Genomic DNA, 17,768 nt, shown 5'->3' on the forward strand with positions numbered 1-17,768 from the left:
TGTGTTTCCAGAGGACTTACCAAATGAGCTTCCACTCATGAGGGACATCCAGCATGCCATTGATCTTGTCCCTGGGTTGACTCTACCAAACCTTCCTCATTATCGAATGAATCCTACGGAGCATGCAGAGTTGAAGAGAGAAGTAGATGAACTCCTTAGAAAGAGTTTCATTCAGGAGAGTATGAGTCCGTGTGCCATGCCAGCGCATCTCACTCCCAAGAAAGATGGCACATGACGCATGTGTGTGGACAGTCGAGCCATCAATAAAATCACGGTCAAGTACTGGTTTCCCATAGCTTGTCTTGATAATATGTTAAACATGATGGCGAGTGCCACAATCTTTTCAAAGATTGACCTCAGAGCTGGTATCACCAAATACGTATATGCCCAGGAGATAAGTGGAAGACAACCTTCAAGACGAAGGATGGGCTATACGAGTGGCTAGTCATGCCCTTTGGCTTGACTAACACTCCAAGCACATTTATGAGAGTGATGACCCGGGTGTTGATGCCCTTTATGGGTAAGTTCCTTATGGTGTATTTTGATGACATTCTTATCTATAGCACATCAAAGAAACATCTCCACCATCCGAGGCAAGTTTGCGTGGTCCTCAGAATTGAAACGTTGTACACCAACCTTAAAAAATGCACATTTATGTCAAAAAGCGTATCTTCTTAGGGTTCATCGTATATCTGAGGGCATGAGAGTGGACCCCGAGAAAGTCCGGGCCATATTTGAATGGCTTGAACCGCGCAATATTCATGAGGTGTGAAGCTTTCATGACTCTCGACAACTTTTTATAGGCGGTTCATCGGAGTATTTAGCTCCATCATGGCTCCCATCACGGATTGCATCAAGAAAGGGGAGTTTATATGGACTAAAGCTGCCACTAAAGCATTTAAGGAGATTAAGGACAAGATAGGTGAAGCCCCCGTCATGCGCCTTCCAGACTTTTCTAAAGTCTTTGAGGTTGCTTGTGATGCATCAAGGGTAGGTATAGGCGGCATGCTCAGTTAGGAAGGGCACCCTGTTGCTTATTTTAGTGAGAAGTTGCATGAGGCAAAGCAAAGGTATTCAACATATGACAAAGAGTTCTATTTGGTCGTCCAATCCTTGCGCCATTGGCGACATTATTTATCACCGCAAGAATTTGTCTTGTTCTCTGACCACGAGGCCTTACGTCACCTTAGTTGTCGTGAAGAAACTAAACCCTAGGCATGCTAAATGGGTCTAATTTCTTCAAGAATACTCTTTCGTTCTTAAACATAAGGTTGTGGCCTAGAACAAACCTGCTAATGCCCTTAGCCATCGTGTGGCGCTACTCCAAACTAGATAGTGGAAGTGACTGGCTTTGATCGGCCGAGAGAAGAGTGTCCTACATGCCTAGACTTTGGTGACTTGTATGCGTCACTGCGAGATGGTCAGTCGACCGACAGTCGCGGGTTTGTCATCATCGATGAGTTTCTGTTTAAAGGTGACAGACTTCGCGTTCTTCGTATCTCCCTCCGTGATTTCGTAGTCTGGGAACTTCATGCAGGAGTGGTAGCCTGTCATTTGGGGAGGGACAAGACCATTGCCCTTGTGGAGGATAGATTTTATTGGCCAAGTCTCAAGCGAGATATAACTAAGATTGTTGGGTAGTGTAGGACTTGTCAACTGGCAAAGCAGAGGAAGCAAAATACAGGATTATATACGCCTTTGACAGTACCTCATGCTCTGTGGCAGGATATTAGTATGGATTTCGTGTTGGGCTTATCGAAAACTATCAAGAAACACGATTCTGTATTTATAGTTGTGGACCGTTTTTCTAAAATGGCCCATTTCATACATGAGTTGCATAGTGAGGTCAGGAAGCGAATTAATATAAGTAATGAAAAATACAAAATCTTTGCTGATTCTCATCGCAGGTTTCATGAATTCCAAGTAGGAGATTATGTCATGGTTCGCATGAGGCTTGAACGGTTCCCACATGGGGCCATTAAAAAGTTACAAGCACGTAGCGCAAGACCATACAAAATAATGCAGAAACTAGGTCTTAATGCATATGTAGTAGACATTCCACCTACCATGGGGATTAGTTCTACTTTTAATGTGGAAGATCTAGTACAATACAAGGGTCCTACTACTTCACCTTTTGATCCATCCACAGACCCTTCCACAGACCATGACCTAGTCCCAAATCCATGGCCCCTACTTAACCAAACATCCGAGCAATTACCACATTTACCTTCCTTGCCTGCTCGAAACGAATAGATAGAAGACATACTAGATGCACAAGCAGTTTCCACTCGACATGGAGGATTTTAGAAATTCTTTGTCAAGTGGAAGCACAGGCCGATTTCAGACAGTACGTGGATTACAGAGGACGAGCTACAACATTTAGATCCAGACATTTTGGAGCGCTACAGGAGTTTTAGTCCGCCAGAGGCGAACTCTTCTCGGCCGAGGAGAGTTGATGAGGACATCATTTCATGTACACCCTTGCATACGTATCAGAGGAGGCGAGCCACACCGATTTACCTGTGGCTAGGCGAGTATCTGTGATCGTGCTGAAGACCCCATGTGCATGTGTGAGCATTTGGAAGACCCCACATTGGGAAGATGCACATGTGCTGTTTTATAGAGTGATCCAGACCATTGGATTGGAGGGACGTGACGATCGGACCATTGAATCGCATGGATCACATGATCAAGCCATTGATCGTTGAGCGTCCACATCAATTTTAGACTTTATCATCTTTTAGGATTTAGTTTTTGATTATTTTTTATTTAGACACATTATAAGTGTTTTGGTTGATTTTATCTAGACTAGGGTTATTTTCGTTAAGATTTACAAGACAGGAAGATTATTGTAATTTTCCAAACCTCTTGAATCTATGGGGGGGGGGGGGGGGTGACCTCTCTCCCTATTGGATTTTGTAATTAAGAGAGAGAGAGAGAGAGAGAGAGAGAGAGCGAGAAGCTCTTGCTTTCTTCCTCCATCTTCATGCGATTTGGAGATACTTCCATACGATTTGGAAGGGAAATTGGTACGAGGCTAATCTTCATCAACGGAGGTGCGAGGTCTCCATCTATTCCCCATCATCTTCTCTTTTCTTCCCCATCCATGTATTTTTATTTAATGATGTTGTGTTACGATGTTGGTAGCTTAGGCTAGGATTATGCATGATTTTCTTTTAATTTTCATGATATTTGTGATGATTATAGTGATATTTGTTTTTTATTTTTTTTGTTAAATATCTTAATTCAGCTATTTAATCTCACATGTTAATTAGTTCATGCATCGATCATGCATCACTAACTAACGACATTGATGAACACGTGATATTAGGTTGGGTAATCATTAAATAGATTAGTTTCCCAATAAGTCGAGGATATCTCCCTAGATCATCTGGTGTTTTAAGTAGCTTATGCTATCTAGCGTGTTGCTTGCGCTACATAGTAGCTTAGCCTTAACGATACAAGTGTTTTCTGTGTCATTATCGCATAATGTATGGCACCATTGGGATATAGATACATATCGGTTAACGCATAGGATATATTTTCTATGTCGAAGAAAGAAAAAAGAAAGTACAGAAAGGATTCAAGGTGTTGTAGATAATGGCTACAATGGAGCATGCTGAATGCAAACGTCCCATTGTTTTCACTTAATATTTACTTTCCATGTTGAAAACAAAAAAGCAATTAGTAATTCATAATAGATTTTTTTATTATTTACAAATATGGTGTTGCATTTATGTACTCATGTTTTATTATTATTATTTTTATGTACTCTTGTTGATGATGTAGTTTGTTTGCTTTAGAATTTAGGTAGTTTAGTCTTCTCGAACTTACGACATATCCATTATATGTTTATTTGGAAAATTAATATTTTATAGCATAGGTTTTGGGATGAAAAAAAAAAAAAAGAAGAAAAAAAAAAGAAGAAAAATGTATGACTGACGCTAATAAATGTTGAACTTCATTGGTTCTTTTCCACTCCTCCTTTTTCAACAGACAAACAAAAAAAAAGGAATTTTATTTCACAGAACAACTGCCCACATCCTATTTATGACTGTGTTAACATATACATATTCACTCATGGGTTTCAGTCCAAGCGTCTCCCATACAAGGAGGCAAAAACAAGTACTCCGCGGCATGCTGGGTTCTCTCACAGCTCTTGGATACGTGAAATGCAGCAAGCTTCAGACAAATCAATAATTATCAGTGAGATCCTGGATTCCAGGACCAGAAACCTGGTATCTGTGTCGAGAATTAGTGATTACGTTCTGTCAAATGAGCTGGTTAGCATGGCACTAGCGATGGTGGCTGAGGACAAGCAAATCAACAGGGTTCTCGAGGAACTCTTTGCAGAAGAGGTACCTTCTTACAATGCATGTTGTATCTTTATATAACTATGGTTACAATCAACTTCAAGAAGGCAAGAATCGCATATCATTATGATTGTGTTAAAAGAAAAGCATCGGGAACAACAAGTTTAACCATCCTACTCGAGCACATTCAATTCTCTGGAAGAAGACCCTTCTTCTTCTTCTTCTTGACATTGACAGGAGCACTCCCATTATTCAGTGAATCCTTTGTGTCATTTATAGGATTATCCGGCTCAGATCACAGTAACAAATGTCTCTAAATTTTTGAAAGATTTTCCTTTTCTTTTTTGTAAACATTTCAAGGGGAAAAAAAAAAGAAGAAAAAGAATCCAGTAGTTACTGGATTAGTCAAAAATGAAAAAGAAAGAAACAAGACCACTCTAAGAGATTGTTTAATTTCAATTTCTTTGTTCAAATTGGGTCCTTACTATTGCTCGTGTGGTAGATTCTCAGGAGTTTCAACACCCGGTCAAGGGTTTGAGTACCCATAGGTGGTGAAATTCCACTAGTGTGAGTGTGTGTAAAAAAAATAAAATAATAATAATAATAAATAATAAATAAAAATTTCTTCGTTCAAATTTATAATAATATTGTGAGGGTTGAAGAAGAAGAGAAGAAAGCAGATGAGCAAATGTAAAGGTGTTCTACAAATTGGCATGAGTCTCCAGGTTAGGCCTCTAACGAGAAGCATATAGGTACTCTAGTTTTGATTGGTTGGCAGGAGTCTCCAGGTTAGCCTTTAGCGAGAAGCATATAGCATATGATAGTTGGTTGCCAACCTATCAAAACTAGCATGGCTAACCAAAAACTCGGTGGTTGCCTGATTGAGTCACGCCTGCTCAGTTAATGGAGCAAGCCTCCCGCGCTGAAACCGCCATCACATTCCGAAGCACAAGTTGCAGAGTGCCTTCTTATCAGGCAAAAAAATAGACTAGAATCGCTGTCATATTCAAAAAGTAGCTTGAATTTCCTCTCAAATTCAATATTTGGTAATCTCAAGGGCCTTTTTTCTTTTTTTTTTTCCATTACTGGAATTCAGTGATCAAACAACCCAGAGCTTCCTTTGATTAGCGGTTGGGTTTGTCATGGGTTAGGCCCATTCAGAATTTTGATTTTTCTTGGACTGCACCTCGCCACCCTAGCCCAGCCCATTAACCTCCCTACTGGCAATAACAGGAGGTCATTTACCTTGGTATTACTTGTTTCTCCTTACACCATTGCAGTTGTGATTTCTGTTCTTCTTTTGAGATTAGTGGTTTCTGTTATTCGTAGAGAAATGCAAATATGTGGCTCTCATCATGGAAGTTCTATGCAGCTCCTTCACACGGTACATGATGGCAAACATGTGCAGCGATCGTGACTGCTTGATTTGGTAGACCACCATGTGGGCAGGCCAAATCTTGTAGAGAAGAGGGATCTTACTGTGATAGCCATCCTATCAGTGGCCTGAATATTGAATGGATGGAGGAACAGTACCCATTCAATGAGTGAAACTCATACTTACTGGATGGCAGGCACTGTCCAATAGCTCATCAACGTAGTGGCCAACCAGATCAACCATCTAAATCACCACAGATCTTCGCTACACATACCGTGAGGCGCTGCATAAAACTTCTAAACCAAGAGTTGCATATTAACATTCCTTTATGGTGTTGTGCTTTTATAAGAAAAATAAATTTCAAAAATAAAATATTTCTTTTTAAAAAGTAAATAAATGTATTATATATGGAAATTTTGTTAAAATTTCTAATTGGAACTTCACATGTACACATCATCACAAGGAGCCTAAAGAGCCTAATTTTTTTTTGCACGTGATTCAAACACATCGAAGGCATGGTGCACTTAGGGAGTGAATGAGGATCTATCCAGAGGCTTAATTCACTAGTGTCTATGATGAGGACATCATGTGCACACGCACGCCCCCCACCTTACGCACGTACTCAAGGAGGAGAAATACCCCACTATCGATCTGGATTGACGATGACATCTATGGAGGACCTCTTAGTTAGGGGACTGTACTATGGAGCATTGGAGTGGACCCCCATCATCATGCGGACTCCACCATTGGATCTCATGATCGTGGCCCACTACCCTAGATGATCTAGGATTTTGAGTTTTGGTTATTATCATTATTGGAAACATTATGAACGATTTTGATTGCGTTGATTAGTTGCTATTTTTGTTACTTCGTCTCTAAGTATTAGCATTCGCACATGGCGCGGCTTTTGAGGTTTAGGGTTTTCTTATAAATAGGCAACGCCATGTAGGCTTTTTTTTCATTGAAGTTTATGAATAAAATTCCGTGTTTTTCCTTCTTCTCTAGTTCTCTAAGTTGAAGAATCTAATTGGGTGCGAAACCCTCCCTTCTTCGAAGGGCTAACTACCATGGTGCGAAGCCACAACCATCTCAAACCGTCCTCACCTCCTACACCCTACATCCATCATCTCCCACAGCTATCCCATCTTCATATCCACCCTTTTTTGTACCCAAGTTTCCCCCTACAGCAGATTTTCAGATTCTGGCCTTCCAGGGGGCTGAAACTTCGGCGGAGCACCACGCAAAAACCGGACAGCAGATCAACGTGAGATTTGGTGTGTGAGTGGGCCACCCCTGGCCGACCACACCCTAGGTGGCCGTTTTCAGTTTCGTGGGCCCCACACATGTGCGGACAAGAACCCATGCACGTGTGTCTGGGCCGGACTGTTGTCCACACGTGTGGACTGTCTCAGGTTCTTCTCTCTCCTCTATTTCTCTCCTCTCTCACCTAAAATCCCTAACCCTAACCCTGGATAATCCTAAATTCTAAGTTCTTTCCCAATTTTGCAAACCCTAGACTTTTCCCAAATTAAAACATGGCGAATCTCTTGAATCGAGGAACAATCCTTTACAAGAGTGGATGAATCTTACACTTCTTTGGGAATTGTTTGGTTTATAATTTTATTTGATCCAGCCCTAAACGTGTGTAGGCTTGGACCCCTGTAGATTCCCCTTGTTGAATGTTTGATCGTACGTGGGATGTTGAATTTTGTGATTGTTTAAAATTGGTATGATCTAAAGCTTGAAATCTTGCATGTCATATTTAATTTCATGTCTTGCATCAAATTTGGTATCAAAGCCTAGTGTTTTCATAGGGGAATGCATTGCATGTTTAGGGTTTAGTCTATTCACATCTATTTTGCATCAAGTCTCATCATATAGGGTTGTTTAGGACCCATCATTCACAACATGGACTGCTGAATTTTCTGTTGTAAGAAAATTCCCAATTTTCATGGCTGAATTTTCTATTAACGAACTATTTGGGTAGTTATGTTGCTGGAATTTTAGTAGTGTTGTGTAGTTTCCCTCATATAGAGTCCTATAGGATCATTTAGTCTCATTTAGACACATATAGTTGTGTTAGAGGGTCTTTTGAGTTGAGTGAGTAGTTGTATGCCCACACGTACTAGTCGTGGTTTTGGCTTGCACCTTACACTAAACATGAAGCAATTGTAAGAGTCAATGAACAATATAACTCGACAAGTTGAGTCTTTAGGTAGGTGCTTGGAACAACGTATTGACCAATGCTTTGAACAACTTAATGTACGCGTTACCCAATTAGAAACCTCCGCCCGAGCAAACCTCACTATTGGGGAAGATGCCCAATCTCAGGTAGGTAGTCAGGAGGACAGACGAAGGAATGGAGGTGGCTAAGGAATTGGTCATGGGCGCGTACTCGTGCACCCACCCCGCGAGGGGCATCATGATCACTATGACCCAGATGCGTGACTCCTCCAGGGAGTTAGAGTAGAGGCCCCTACGTTTGATGGCCACTTGGATCTTAAAGCTTTTCTAGATTGGTTGGCGGATATGGACCATTATTTTGAGTGATAAGACATGTCGGATGCTCGTCGAGTTCGATTTGCCAAGATGAAACTTATGGGCCAAGCAAAGAGGTTTTGGACTACTGTGGAGCGAAAGAAAGAAAGGTTGAGGGAGCCCCCAATAGTTCATTGGGGAGAAATGAAAGAAACTCTTAAGGAAAAGTACCTCCCTTTCTCTTATCACTTGAGGTTGGTTGAAGAATGGAAGTCTCTTCGACAAGGTTCCGTGAGTGTAGCTGAATACATTGAGAAGTTAGAAGAGTACTTGACCCGGTGTGAAGTTGATGAGGATCCCGTACTCACTTTTGCTCGATTTAAGATAGGCCTCCGTTCTGACATTAGGAGAGAGTTGCTCATCAAGGACATAGATGCTCTTGCACAGATGTATCAAGTAGTGTTGGAGATCGAGCAATATCTCAGCATCTGTGGGAAGGCAGTTTGAGTTGCATGATCCTGTCACTAAGGCCAACCTTTCTGGAGCTAAGCCTAACACTGGATATCAATACAAGCCTTCCAGCAGTTCTCAGTCTAGGCCCAAGGATGATAAGGGTAAAGGAGTTGTCGGGTCTAGCTCGCACAAAAGTGAGACAACTAGGTGTTTTAGATGTTAGGGGTTTGGTCACTTTGCCCACCAATGTGGCACAAAAGTGGGCACCAAGGTGTTCCTTATTGATGGGCAAGTGGAAGTAGTGCCCCCAGAGAGTGACGGTGAGGAGGAAGAATATGAGCTAGCAGGAACCCCTTGTGATGAGGAAGAGGGAGCGCAAGAGTCTGCGACCCTCGCAGTTGTGTGTTGTGCCTTTGCACAAGCCAAGAATACCAACGATTAGCGCCACAACACAATCTTCTATACTTACGCAAATTGTGGTGATAAGTGCTGCAAGATGATTGTGGATAGTGGTAGTTGTGCCAACGTGGCATCAACTGGCACTGTTAGCCGTTTGGGCTTGAAGCTTGAAGCCCATCCTCAACCCTATAGAGTGTCTTGGGTTGATGAAACTTCCATTCTAATCTCGCACTGTTGTCTTGTTCCTATTCAGTTTGGATCATATAAAGACACTTTGGTGTGATGTCGTTTCCATGGATGTTGGTCATATCAATCTGGGTAGGCTCTGGCTCTATGACAGGGATGTCACCATATTTGGTCGTTCGAATGTGTGTACATTCTAGTTTGAGGGCAAGAAAGTCAAGCTAAATCCACTTCCACCCAAGAACACGACTAGAAAGGAGTCCACCACAGAGTGGTGCGAGCAACTCAAAAGAATTGAAGGAGTCGAAGCCCAAGTCTAAGCCTCTCCATATTTTAAATGCCAGAGACTTTGAGCAAGAGATTGAGTCGAACTCGATAGTGTACACCCTTGAGGCTAGGGAGAATGCACCAGAGGCTAGTGTAGAGCTACCCACTGAGGCCATTCCGGTAGTGGATGAGTTTTGTGATGTCTTTCCTGAGGATCTACCAAATGAACTTCCTCCTATGAGGGATATATAGCACGCCATTGATTTAATTCCTGGGGCGACTCTACCAAACCTCCCTCATTACAGAATGAATCCAAAGGAGCATGCAGAGTTGAAGAGACAGATTGATAAGCTCTTAGAAAAGGGTTTCATTCGAGAGAGCATGAGCCCACGTGCCATGCCTGCCCTTCTTACATCTAAGAAGGATGGCACATGGAGGATGTGTGTTGATAGTAAGGCCATTAACAAAATCATAGTCAAGTACTGGTTTCCCATACCACATCTTGATGACATGTTGGATATGATGGCCAATGCTATTATTTTCTCGAAAATTGACCTCAAAATTGATTATCACCAAATCTGTGTATGCCCTGGTGATGAATGGAAGACGGCCTTCAAGACGAAGGATGGGCTATACGAGTGGTTAATCATGCCTTTTGGGCTGACTAATGCCCAAAGTACCTTCATGCGTGTGATGACCCAAGTGTTGAGGCCCTTCATGGGGAAGTTCCTGGTGGTTTACTTTGATGATATCCTGATTTATAGCATGACCAAGGAGCAACACCTCAATCATTTGAGGCAAGTTTGTGGGATCCTTAGAGCCGATAAATTATACGTCAACCTAAAGAAGTGTGCCTTTATGTCTAGTAGTGTTATCTTCTTAGGTTTTGTTGTGTCAGCTGAAGGTGTGTCGGTGGATCCCGAGAATGTCAAGCCATTGTCAATTGGCCTGAACCCCGCAATATTCACGAGGCGCGCAGCTTTCACGACTTGGCCACCTTCTATAGGCTGTTCATTCGAGGCTTCAGTTCCATTATGGCTCCCATCACGGATTGCATAAAAAAAGGAGAGTTTCAATGGACGAAGGCAGCCTCGAAGGCCTTCAAGGAGATAAAGGTCAGGATAACTGAAGCTCCAATCACGCGACTTCCGGACTTTTCAAAAGTTTTCGAAGTCGCATGCGACGCGTCAGTAGTCGGCATAGGAGTACTTAGTCAGGAAGGGCATCCTGCTGCCTTTTTTAGTGAGAAACTAAATGAGGCGAAGCAAAAATACTCCACCTATGACAGAATTCTATGCAGTACAGTCATTGCGCCACTGACATCATTATCTATTGCCGTAAGAATTCGTCTTGTTCTCAGATCACGAGGCCTTGAGATATCTAAACTCTCAGAAGAAATTAAACCCTAAGCACGCCAAGTGAGTCTAGTTCCTTCAAGAGTACACTTTTGTGCTTGAGCACAAGGCCGATGTAGAGAATAAGCTTGCCGACACGTTGAGTCGTCGAGTCGCGTTACTCAATTCCATGAGTGTCGAAGTCACAAGGCTCGAGCGTGTCAAGGAGGATTATTCTGAGTGCCCAGATTTCGGAGTTGTGTACGCGTCGTTGTTAGAGAGTCCGTCAAGAGCTAGCACTGAGTACTTGATAGTGGAAAGATATTTGTTTAGGAGTGACTGTTTGTGCATACCTCGCACCTCTCTTCATGATTTTGTTGTCTGGGAGTTACATTAAGGAGGGATCGCGGGTCATTTTGGTCGAGACAAGACCATTGCCCTAGTGGAGGATAGATTCTATTGGCCAAGCCTCAAGCGAGACGTGGTCAAAATTATAGGGCAGTGTCGTACTTGTCAGTTGGCAAAGCAGAAAAAGCAGAACATGGGGCTATACACACCTTTGCTAATTTCATTCGCCCCTTAGTAGGACATCAGTATGCACTTCGTGCTTGGGCTCCCCAAGACTATTCGAAAACACGATTGCATATTTGTCGTGGACCGTTTTTCTAAAATAGCCCACTTCATTCCTTGTTCGAAGACCTCTGACGCATCTCATGTTGCCAAGTTCTTTAGTGAGGTCGTCAAACTTCATGGGTTACCCAAAACCATAGTGTCTGACCGTGATGTACGATTCATGAGTTATTTTTGGAAGACATTATGGCATATGATGAATACTAGGCTCCAATTTTCTTCTGCTTACCACCCTTGGACCAATGGTCAGACTGAGGTGGTCAATAGGAGCCTAGGAAATTTGCTCAGGTGTTTAGTCGTACACACCAGGACGTGGGACACTGCACTACATATCGCCGAGTTTGCATTTAATAGTTTTATCAATAGATCCACAGGTTTTAAGTCCTTTTGAAGTCGTTACTGGTTAAAAACCTAAGAAGCCCATTGATCTTGTCCCTATGTCCCTGTCTCATAGGCCATCAGAGTCTGCAGAGTCTTTTGCACATCACATTCATTCATTGCATCAAGAAATCACGCGAAAGATCAATACTAGTAATGAACATTACAAAATTTCTACAGACCAACATAAACAATTCAAGGAATTCAATGTAGGGGACTCTGTGATGGCCCGCATCAGGCCAAAGCGGTACCCTCAGGGAGCCATTCGTAAATTACACGAGCGTAGCGCTGGACCATTCAAAATTATAAAACGAAACAGTCTTAATGCGTATGTGGTAGATCTTCCAATTTCCATGGGAATTAGTTCCACATTCAATGTGGAGGATCTAGTTGCATTTCACGGGACCACTGATACGTTGTCCAACCTTTCACCGTACCATCCCGATTCCCAAGACCTTTCCCTTGATCCATGGCCTCTTCCCGACCCATCTTCCCAGCCTTTACCTCTCATACCTACTCTTCCCACACCCAGAAAGGAGATATAGGATATTCCGGACCATCAGATAGTATCGACGTTGGACGATGGGTTTCAAAAGTTTTTGGTCAAGTGGAAGTCACGCCTGGCTTCAGACAGTACGTGGCTTACTGAGGGAGAGCTTCAGAGACTTGATCCTGATATCATAGAGCAGTTCAGGAGTTTTGTTTCGCCAATGGCGAAACCTTCGCAGCCGGGGAGAGTTGATGAGGACATCATGCGCACACACACGCCCCCCACCCTACGCACGTACTCAAGGAGGAGGAAGGCCTCACTATCGATCTGGATTGACAACAACATCTATGGAGGACCTCCTAGTTAGGGGGTTGTGCTATTGGGCATTGAAATGGACCCTGATCATCATGTGGATTCCACCATTGGATCTCATGATCGTGGCCCACTACCCTAGATGATCTAGGATTTTGAGTTTGGGTTATTATCATTATTAGAAACATCATGAACGGTTTTAATTGCGTTGATTAGTTATTATTTTTGTTACTTCGTCTCTAAGTATTAGCGTGCACACATGGCGCGGCTTTTGGAGTTTAGGGTTTTCTTATAAAAAGGCAACCCCATGTAGGCTTTTTTTCATTGAAGTTTATAAATAAATTTCTGTGTTTTTCCTTCTTCTCTAGTTCTCTGAGTTGAAGAATCTAATTGGGTGCGAAACCCTCCCTTCTTCGAATGGCTAACTACTGTGGTGCGAAGCCACAACCATTCCAAACCGTCCCCACCTCCTACACCCTACATCCATCATCTCCCACGGCTATCCCATCTTCAAATTCACCCCCTTTTGTACCCAAGTTCTCCCCTACAACAGATTTTTAGATTCTGGCCCTTTAAGGGGTTGAAACTTCGGCAGAGCACCACGCACAAACCGGACAGCAGATCGACGTGAGATTTGGTGTGTGAGTGGGCCACCCCTGGCCGACCACACCCTAGGTGACCGTTTTTAGTTTCGTGGGCCCCACACGTGCAGATAGGAACCCACACACGTGCGTTTGGGCCGGACCGCTGTCCACACATGTGTACTGTCTCAGGTTCTTCTCTCTCCTCTATTTCTCTCCTCTCTCGCATGAAATCCTTTACCCTAATCCTAGATAATCCTAAATTCTAAGTTCTTTCTCAATTTTGCAAACCCTAGATTTTTCCCAAATTGAAACATGGCGAATCTCTTGAATTGGGGAACAATCCTTTGCAAGAGTGGATGAATCGTACACTCCTTTGGGCATTGTTTGGTTTATAATTTTATTTGATCCAGCCCTAAACATGTGTAGGCTTGGACCCCTGTAGATTCCCCTTGTTGAATGTTTGATCGTATGTGGAACGTGGAATTTTGTGATTGTTTAAAATTCGTATGATCTAAAGCTTGAAATCTTGCATGTCATATTTAATTTCATGTCCTGCATCAGTCTAAGGTCCTAGCTATAGTGTTGGTTGAGCGTGCCTGACACATGGTTGTAAACGTGGCATCAGTGCCACATGTCGTACACGTGGCGACAATTGGCCTAACTAGGATTTGGGTGGTAGTTACATGTGTTGCCATATGGCAACAATAAATTTGTGTTATTGTTTCTGTCCAAAAGAGATAGAAATAATTGTCACAAGCAAAAGTCATGTCCATTCATGGAGAAATGACTATTTGCAGTGAATGCTTGTTCTGAAGAGGCACAAGAGTGTCTCTTCTGTAAGGACCCCATGTCCCTTCAGAATCTATCTATGCCAGAGATTATAGTCCAAAGCACATAGAAAATACCCAGATCAAGTCATCTAAAGCCCTGTGCACTCATTTGTGCCCTCTTGCAGTTGTCCTTTTGAGACCATTTTGTGAAATCATATCAGTGTCTACACTTGGAGTATCCATTCAACACTTAGAGGTGCAAATCTTTGTGTTGAATTTCGGATCTATAAGTTCATTATATTTTGAAGACAATTTTACATCTCCCTTCTTTCGCACTTGCTAGAATATCCAGAAAATGACAACAAATCTATCTAGAGATACTGACTATTCAAGTCAAGATTTGAACCCAGAAATCTAATATTTTCATCTCAAGTTTCTTCGTTTCCTCCATGATGTGCTACTTTGTTTGTCCAACAATCAAGATAGAATTTTTAATATAGTCACAATGGAGGCAATTCATTCCATTCAAGTGATGAACCAAGACTTTGTATGACTTGATCGTTTCGACGGTCAATTCTTCTTAAGGTGGCAGCAACAAATGCTTTTCTTTTTGACAACACCTTAGTTGTCATATATCCTAGAAGACAATTCGCCTTCTTTGCCCAAGCTAAAAGTCGACGATTCTGAAGAAACAAAGGCAGGGTGGAAGCAAAGAAAGGAGAATGATTTCTTATGCAACGCCATCTCTAATTTAATCTATAACTTGTGGACAAAGTTAGATTTTAAATATGTGTGTGTGTGTGTGTGTGTAATCAAAGAGGTCAGTTCTCAGAAATTTCTTATGATAACTATGTACACTTCAACTTCAAGAATGTTTAGTCAATTATCTCCCAAGTGAAATACAAAACTCGGTGGACAAATTGAAGATTGGTGGCATAGATCTTCTTGAAGAATTCCTAGTTGGTGTAGTAATTGCACAATTACCCTCATCATGCTTTGCTTATGAAAAGAAACCGAAACATGATGAGAAGTACTCTTGAAGGGCTTCATTGGCATCTTCATCTAGAAGAAGAGCCTAGAAATCGAGAAAAGAAAGAAGATGCTTCGGAAAACCATTCCAAAGCAAATGTAGTGGAAGAAGACAAGCCAAAATTCCAAAACTTCAAATCCGTTCCTCCAAAGAGGTTATAGAATTTAAGAAAATGGGCAAAAAAGAAGAGGAAGAAGAAGTAAAGAAGCAAGTATCACTTTTGTAACAGGCCATAACACTACATAAAGGAATGCGGACATAGGAAGAAGCAACTGAAGACTCAGGCGAACATGGTGGAAGATAAACTTGTAGTAGTGGTTACTAAAGCCGATGTAGTAGAATCTAATGGTGGATGGTGGCTAAACACTGGTGCAACCATTCACATATTGAAGGATCGAAACATCTTTAATGCCTATGATGGCGTTGCCAATGGGCAGAGGTGAAGATGGGTGACAATTTTCAAGCAAAGGTTGTTAGAAATGGATTTGTGGAACTTCAATTTATATCAAGAAAATGATTGATGCTAATGAATGCAATCCATGTACCTGACATGTCAAAAAATTTAGTGTTAGGTGATCTTCTCAATATGAGAGGATTTAGGATAGTGTATGAGTTTGATAAGTTGGTTATCACCAAGAATGTTTTCTTTGTAGGCAAAGGATATTCTTGTAATGATATGGTTAAATTGAATATCAATAATAATAGTGATGTTTTCGTTTAATGTGGATTTTGTATCTCTATGACAGGCTAGGGTAGGTCATGTTAATTATTATTTAATGAAAAGAATGATGAACTTAAGACTTACACTCAAGCATGAAATTCAACTATAAGGAAAATGTGATATGTACTCATTCTAAAATAACCAAAAAATCCTTTGCAAGTAGCATTAGAAAATCATAGCCCTTGGAGTTAATCCATTCTGATATCTGTGATTTAAATAATATCTTAACTCATAGTGAAAAAAATGTATTTTATCACATTTATCGATGATTTCACTAGATTTTCGTACATGTACTTGTTAAATCTAAAGATGAAGCCTTTTAAATATTTAAGCTTTATAAGGTTGAAGTAGAAAATCAATTGAATCTATAGATTAAAGCCCTTTGAAGCGATAGAGGTAGGTATTCATCTAATAAATTCAATAACTTCTATTTATCTAATGGTATAATTCATGAATTTAAGGCCCCTTATACACCTCAACAAAATGGCTTCGTGGAACACAAAAATAAAACCGTAGTTGAGATAATCAACTATATGATATCAAATTCTAGATTACCACTGAATTCGTGGGGGGGAAGCATTGTTAACCGCAAACTGTATTTTAAATGCTATCCCACACAAAAACCTAATTTCTTCTCCTCATATGAACTATGGAAAAAAAAGAAATTCAATCTTCATTACTTCAAAGTATGGGGAAGTATAGCAAAAGTAAGGATAGTTGATTCTAAGAGATCGAAGTTAGGTCATAGAGGAACCAAGTGTGCCTTTATGGGTTATAAGATCCAAAGTCCCATGTATTGATTTCCGATTTTGAAACAATTACGTTCGCTAACAAAACATGATTATAGAGTCTAGAGATGCTATATTTTTTGAAAATATAGTATATAAAAACTATATGATTGATCGTATAAAAGGTTAGATTGATGGACATGAAGTGGAACGAATGAATGAAGATCCAGGTAACATTCTTGATAAATCCAAAGTTCATCCAAAAGGAAATGAACCAAGAAAGTCGATAGGCATAAGAAAAAAACATCTTTTTGACCAAATTTCCATTTGTTCCTAGTAGAAGGGCATAGGAATGAAATAAGAAAGGAAATATTTCTACCACTAAGTATTGGAGATGATCTTTTAACACTTAGTGAAGCTTAGTCGTCTCCTGATGCACAGTTTTGAAAGGAAGTTGTTGAAGATGAAATGAATCCATTCTCCGATAATACTTGGTGTCTGATCGATCTTTCACCAAATTCAAAACTTATAGGATGTAAGTGGATTTTCATAAGGAAACCCAATCTTGATTGAACCGTAAATAAGTTCAAAGCTTGGCTAGTTGCTAAAGACTTTAGACAAAAGGAAGGTATCGATTTTTTCAATACATATGTTCATGTTACTCGTATATCTAACATTAAGATATTTATTGCTCTTGTTACAATGCACTGTCTAGTAATCCATCAAATGGATGTCAAAACAACATTCGTAAATGGTGATTTAGACAAAGAAGTTATAGGCTTTGTTCAACCTAGGCAATAAAAGAAAGTGTATAAACTAGTCAAATCTCTTTATGGGCTCAAGCCAGCTCCTAAGCATTGGCATGCAAAGTTTGACCAAGTAATCTAATATAATGGTTTTAAAGTTAACTAAATAGATGAATGCATATATATCAAAGGTCAAATCATCATCTAATTGTATGATAACATGCTAATATTTGGACCAAATGTGGATGATGTGAAAGACAAAAAATAATCAAGTACCAACTTCAATATGAAGAATGTGGGTAAAGTCAATGTAATATTAGAGATTAAGATTCATAATTTTAATGATGGAATAGCTTGAACACAATCTCATTATCTAAAGAAAGTGTTAAAGAAATTTAATCTCTTAATCGTAAACTGGTTTCATCTTGATTTGATCCATAATAAATTAGTTGAAAATACAGGTAGATGTAAAGCACAACATGAATGTGCTAGAGTTATTAGGAATGCTAAGCAGGTATATCAATAATCCAGGCTAAGAACATTGGGATAGGGATCTAAGGTATCGGAGGTATCGGAA

General features: G+C 40.7%; 1 protein-coding gene across 3 annotated transcripts in view; it reads left to right on the top strand.

Moving 5' to 3' along the window:
* LOC131237497 (ion channel DMI1-like) overlaps window positions 1-17,768 on the top strand; it is an 85,141-nt gene that overhangs the window by 64,854 nt on the left and 2,519 nt on the right. For 2 of the 3 annotated variants that reach the window (XM_058235303.1, XM_058235302.1), the window contains one exon: window positions 4,092-4,358. The exons of the other annotated variant lie outside the window; for it this stretch is intronic. In XM_058235303.1, the coding sequence (XP_058091286.1) occupies window positions 4,092-4,358 (267 nt within the window). The remainder of the gene's footprint in view (window positions 1-4,091; window positions 4,359-17,768) is intronic. 3 annotated transcript variants of the gene reach the window in all.

This window comes from Magnolia sinica, chromosome 2, assembly GCF_029962835.1.
Source record: "Magnolia sinica isolate HGM2019 chromosome 2, MsV1, whole genome shotgun sequence".
In the NCBI taxonomy this organism is placed as follows: Eukaryota; Viridiplantae; Streptophyta; class Magnoliopsida; order Magnoliales; family Magnoliaceae; genus Magnolia; species Magnolia sinica.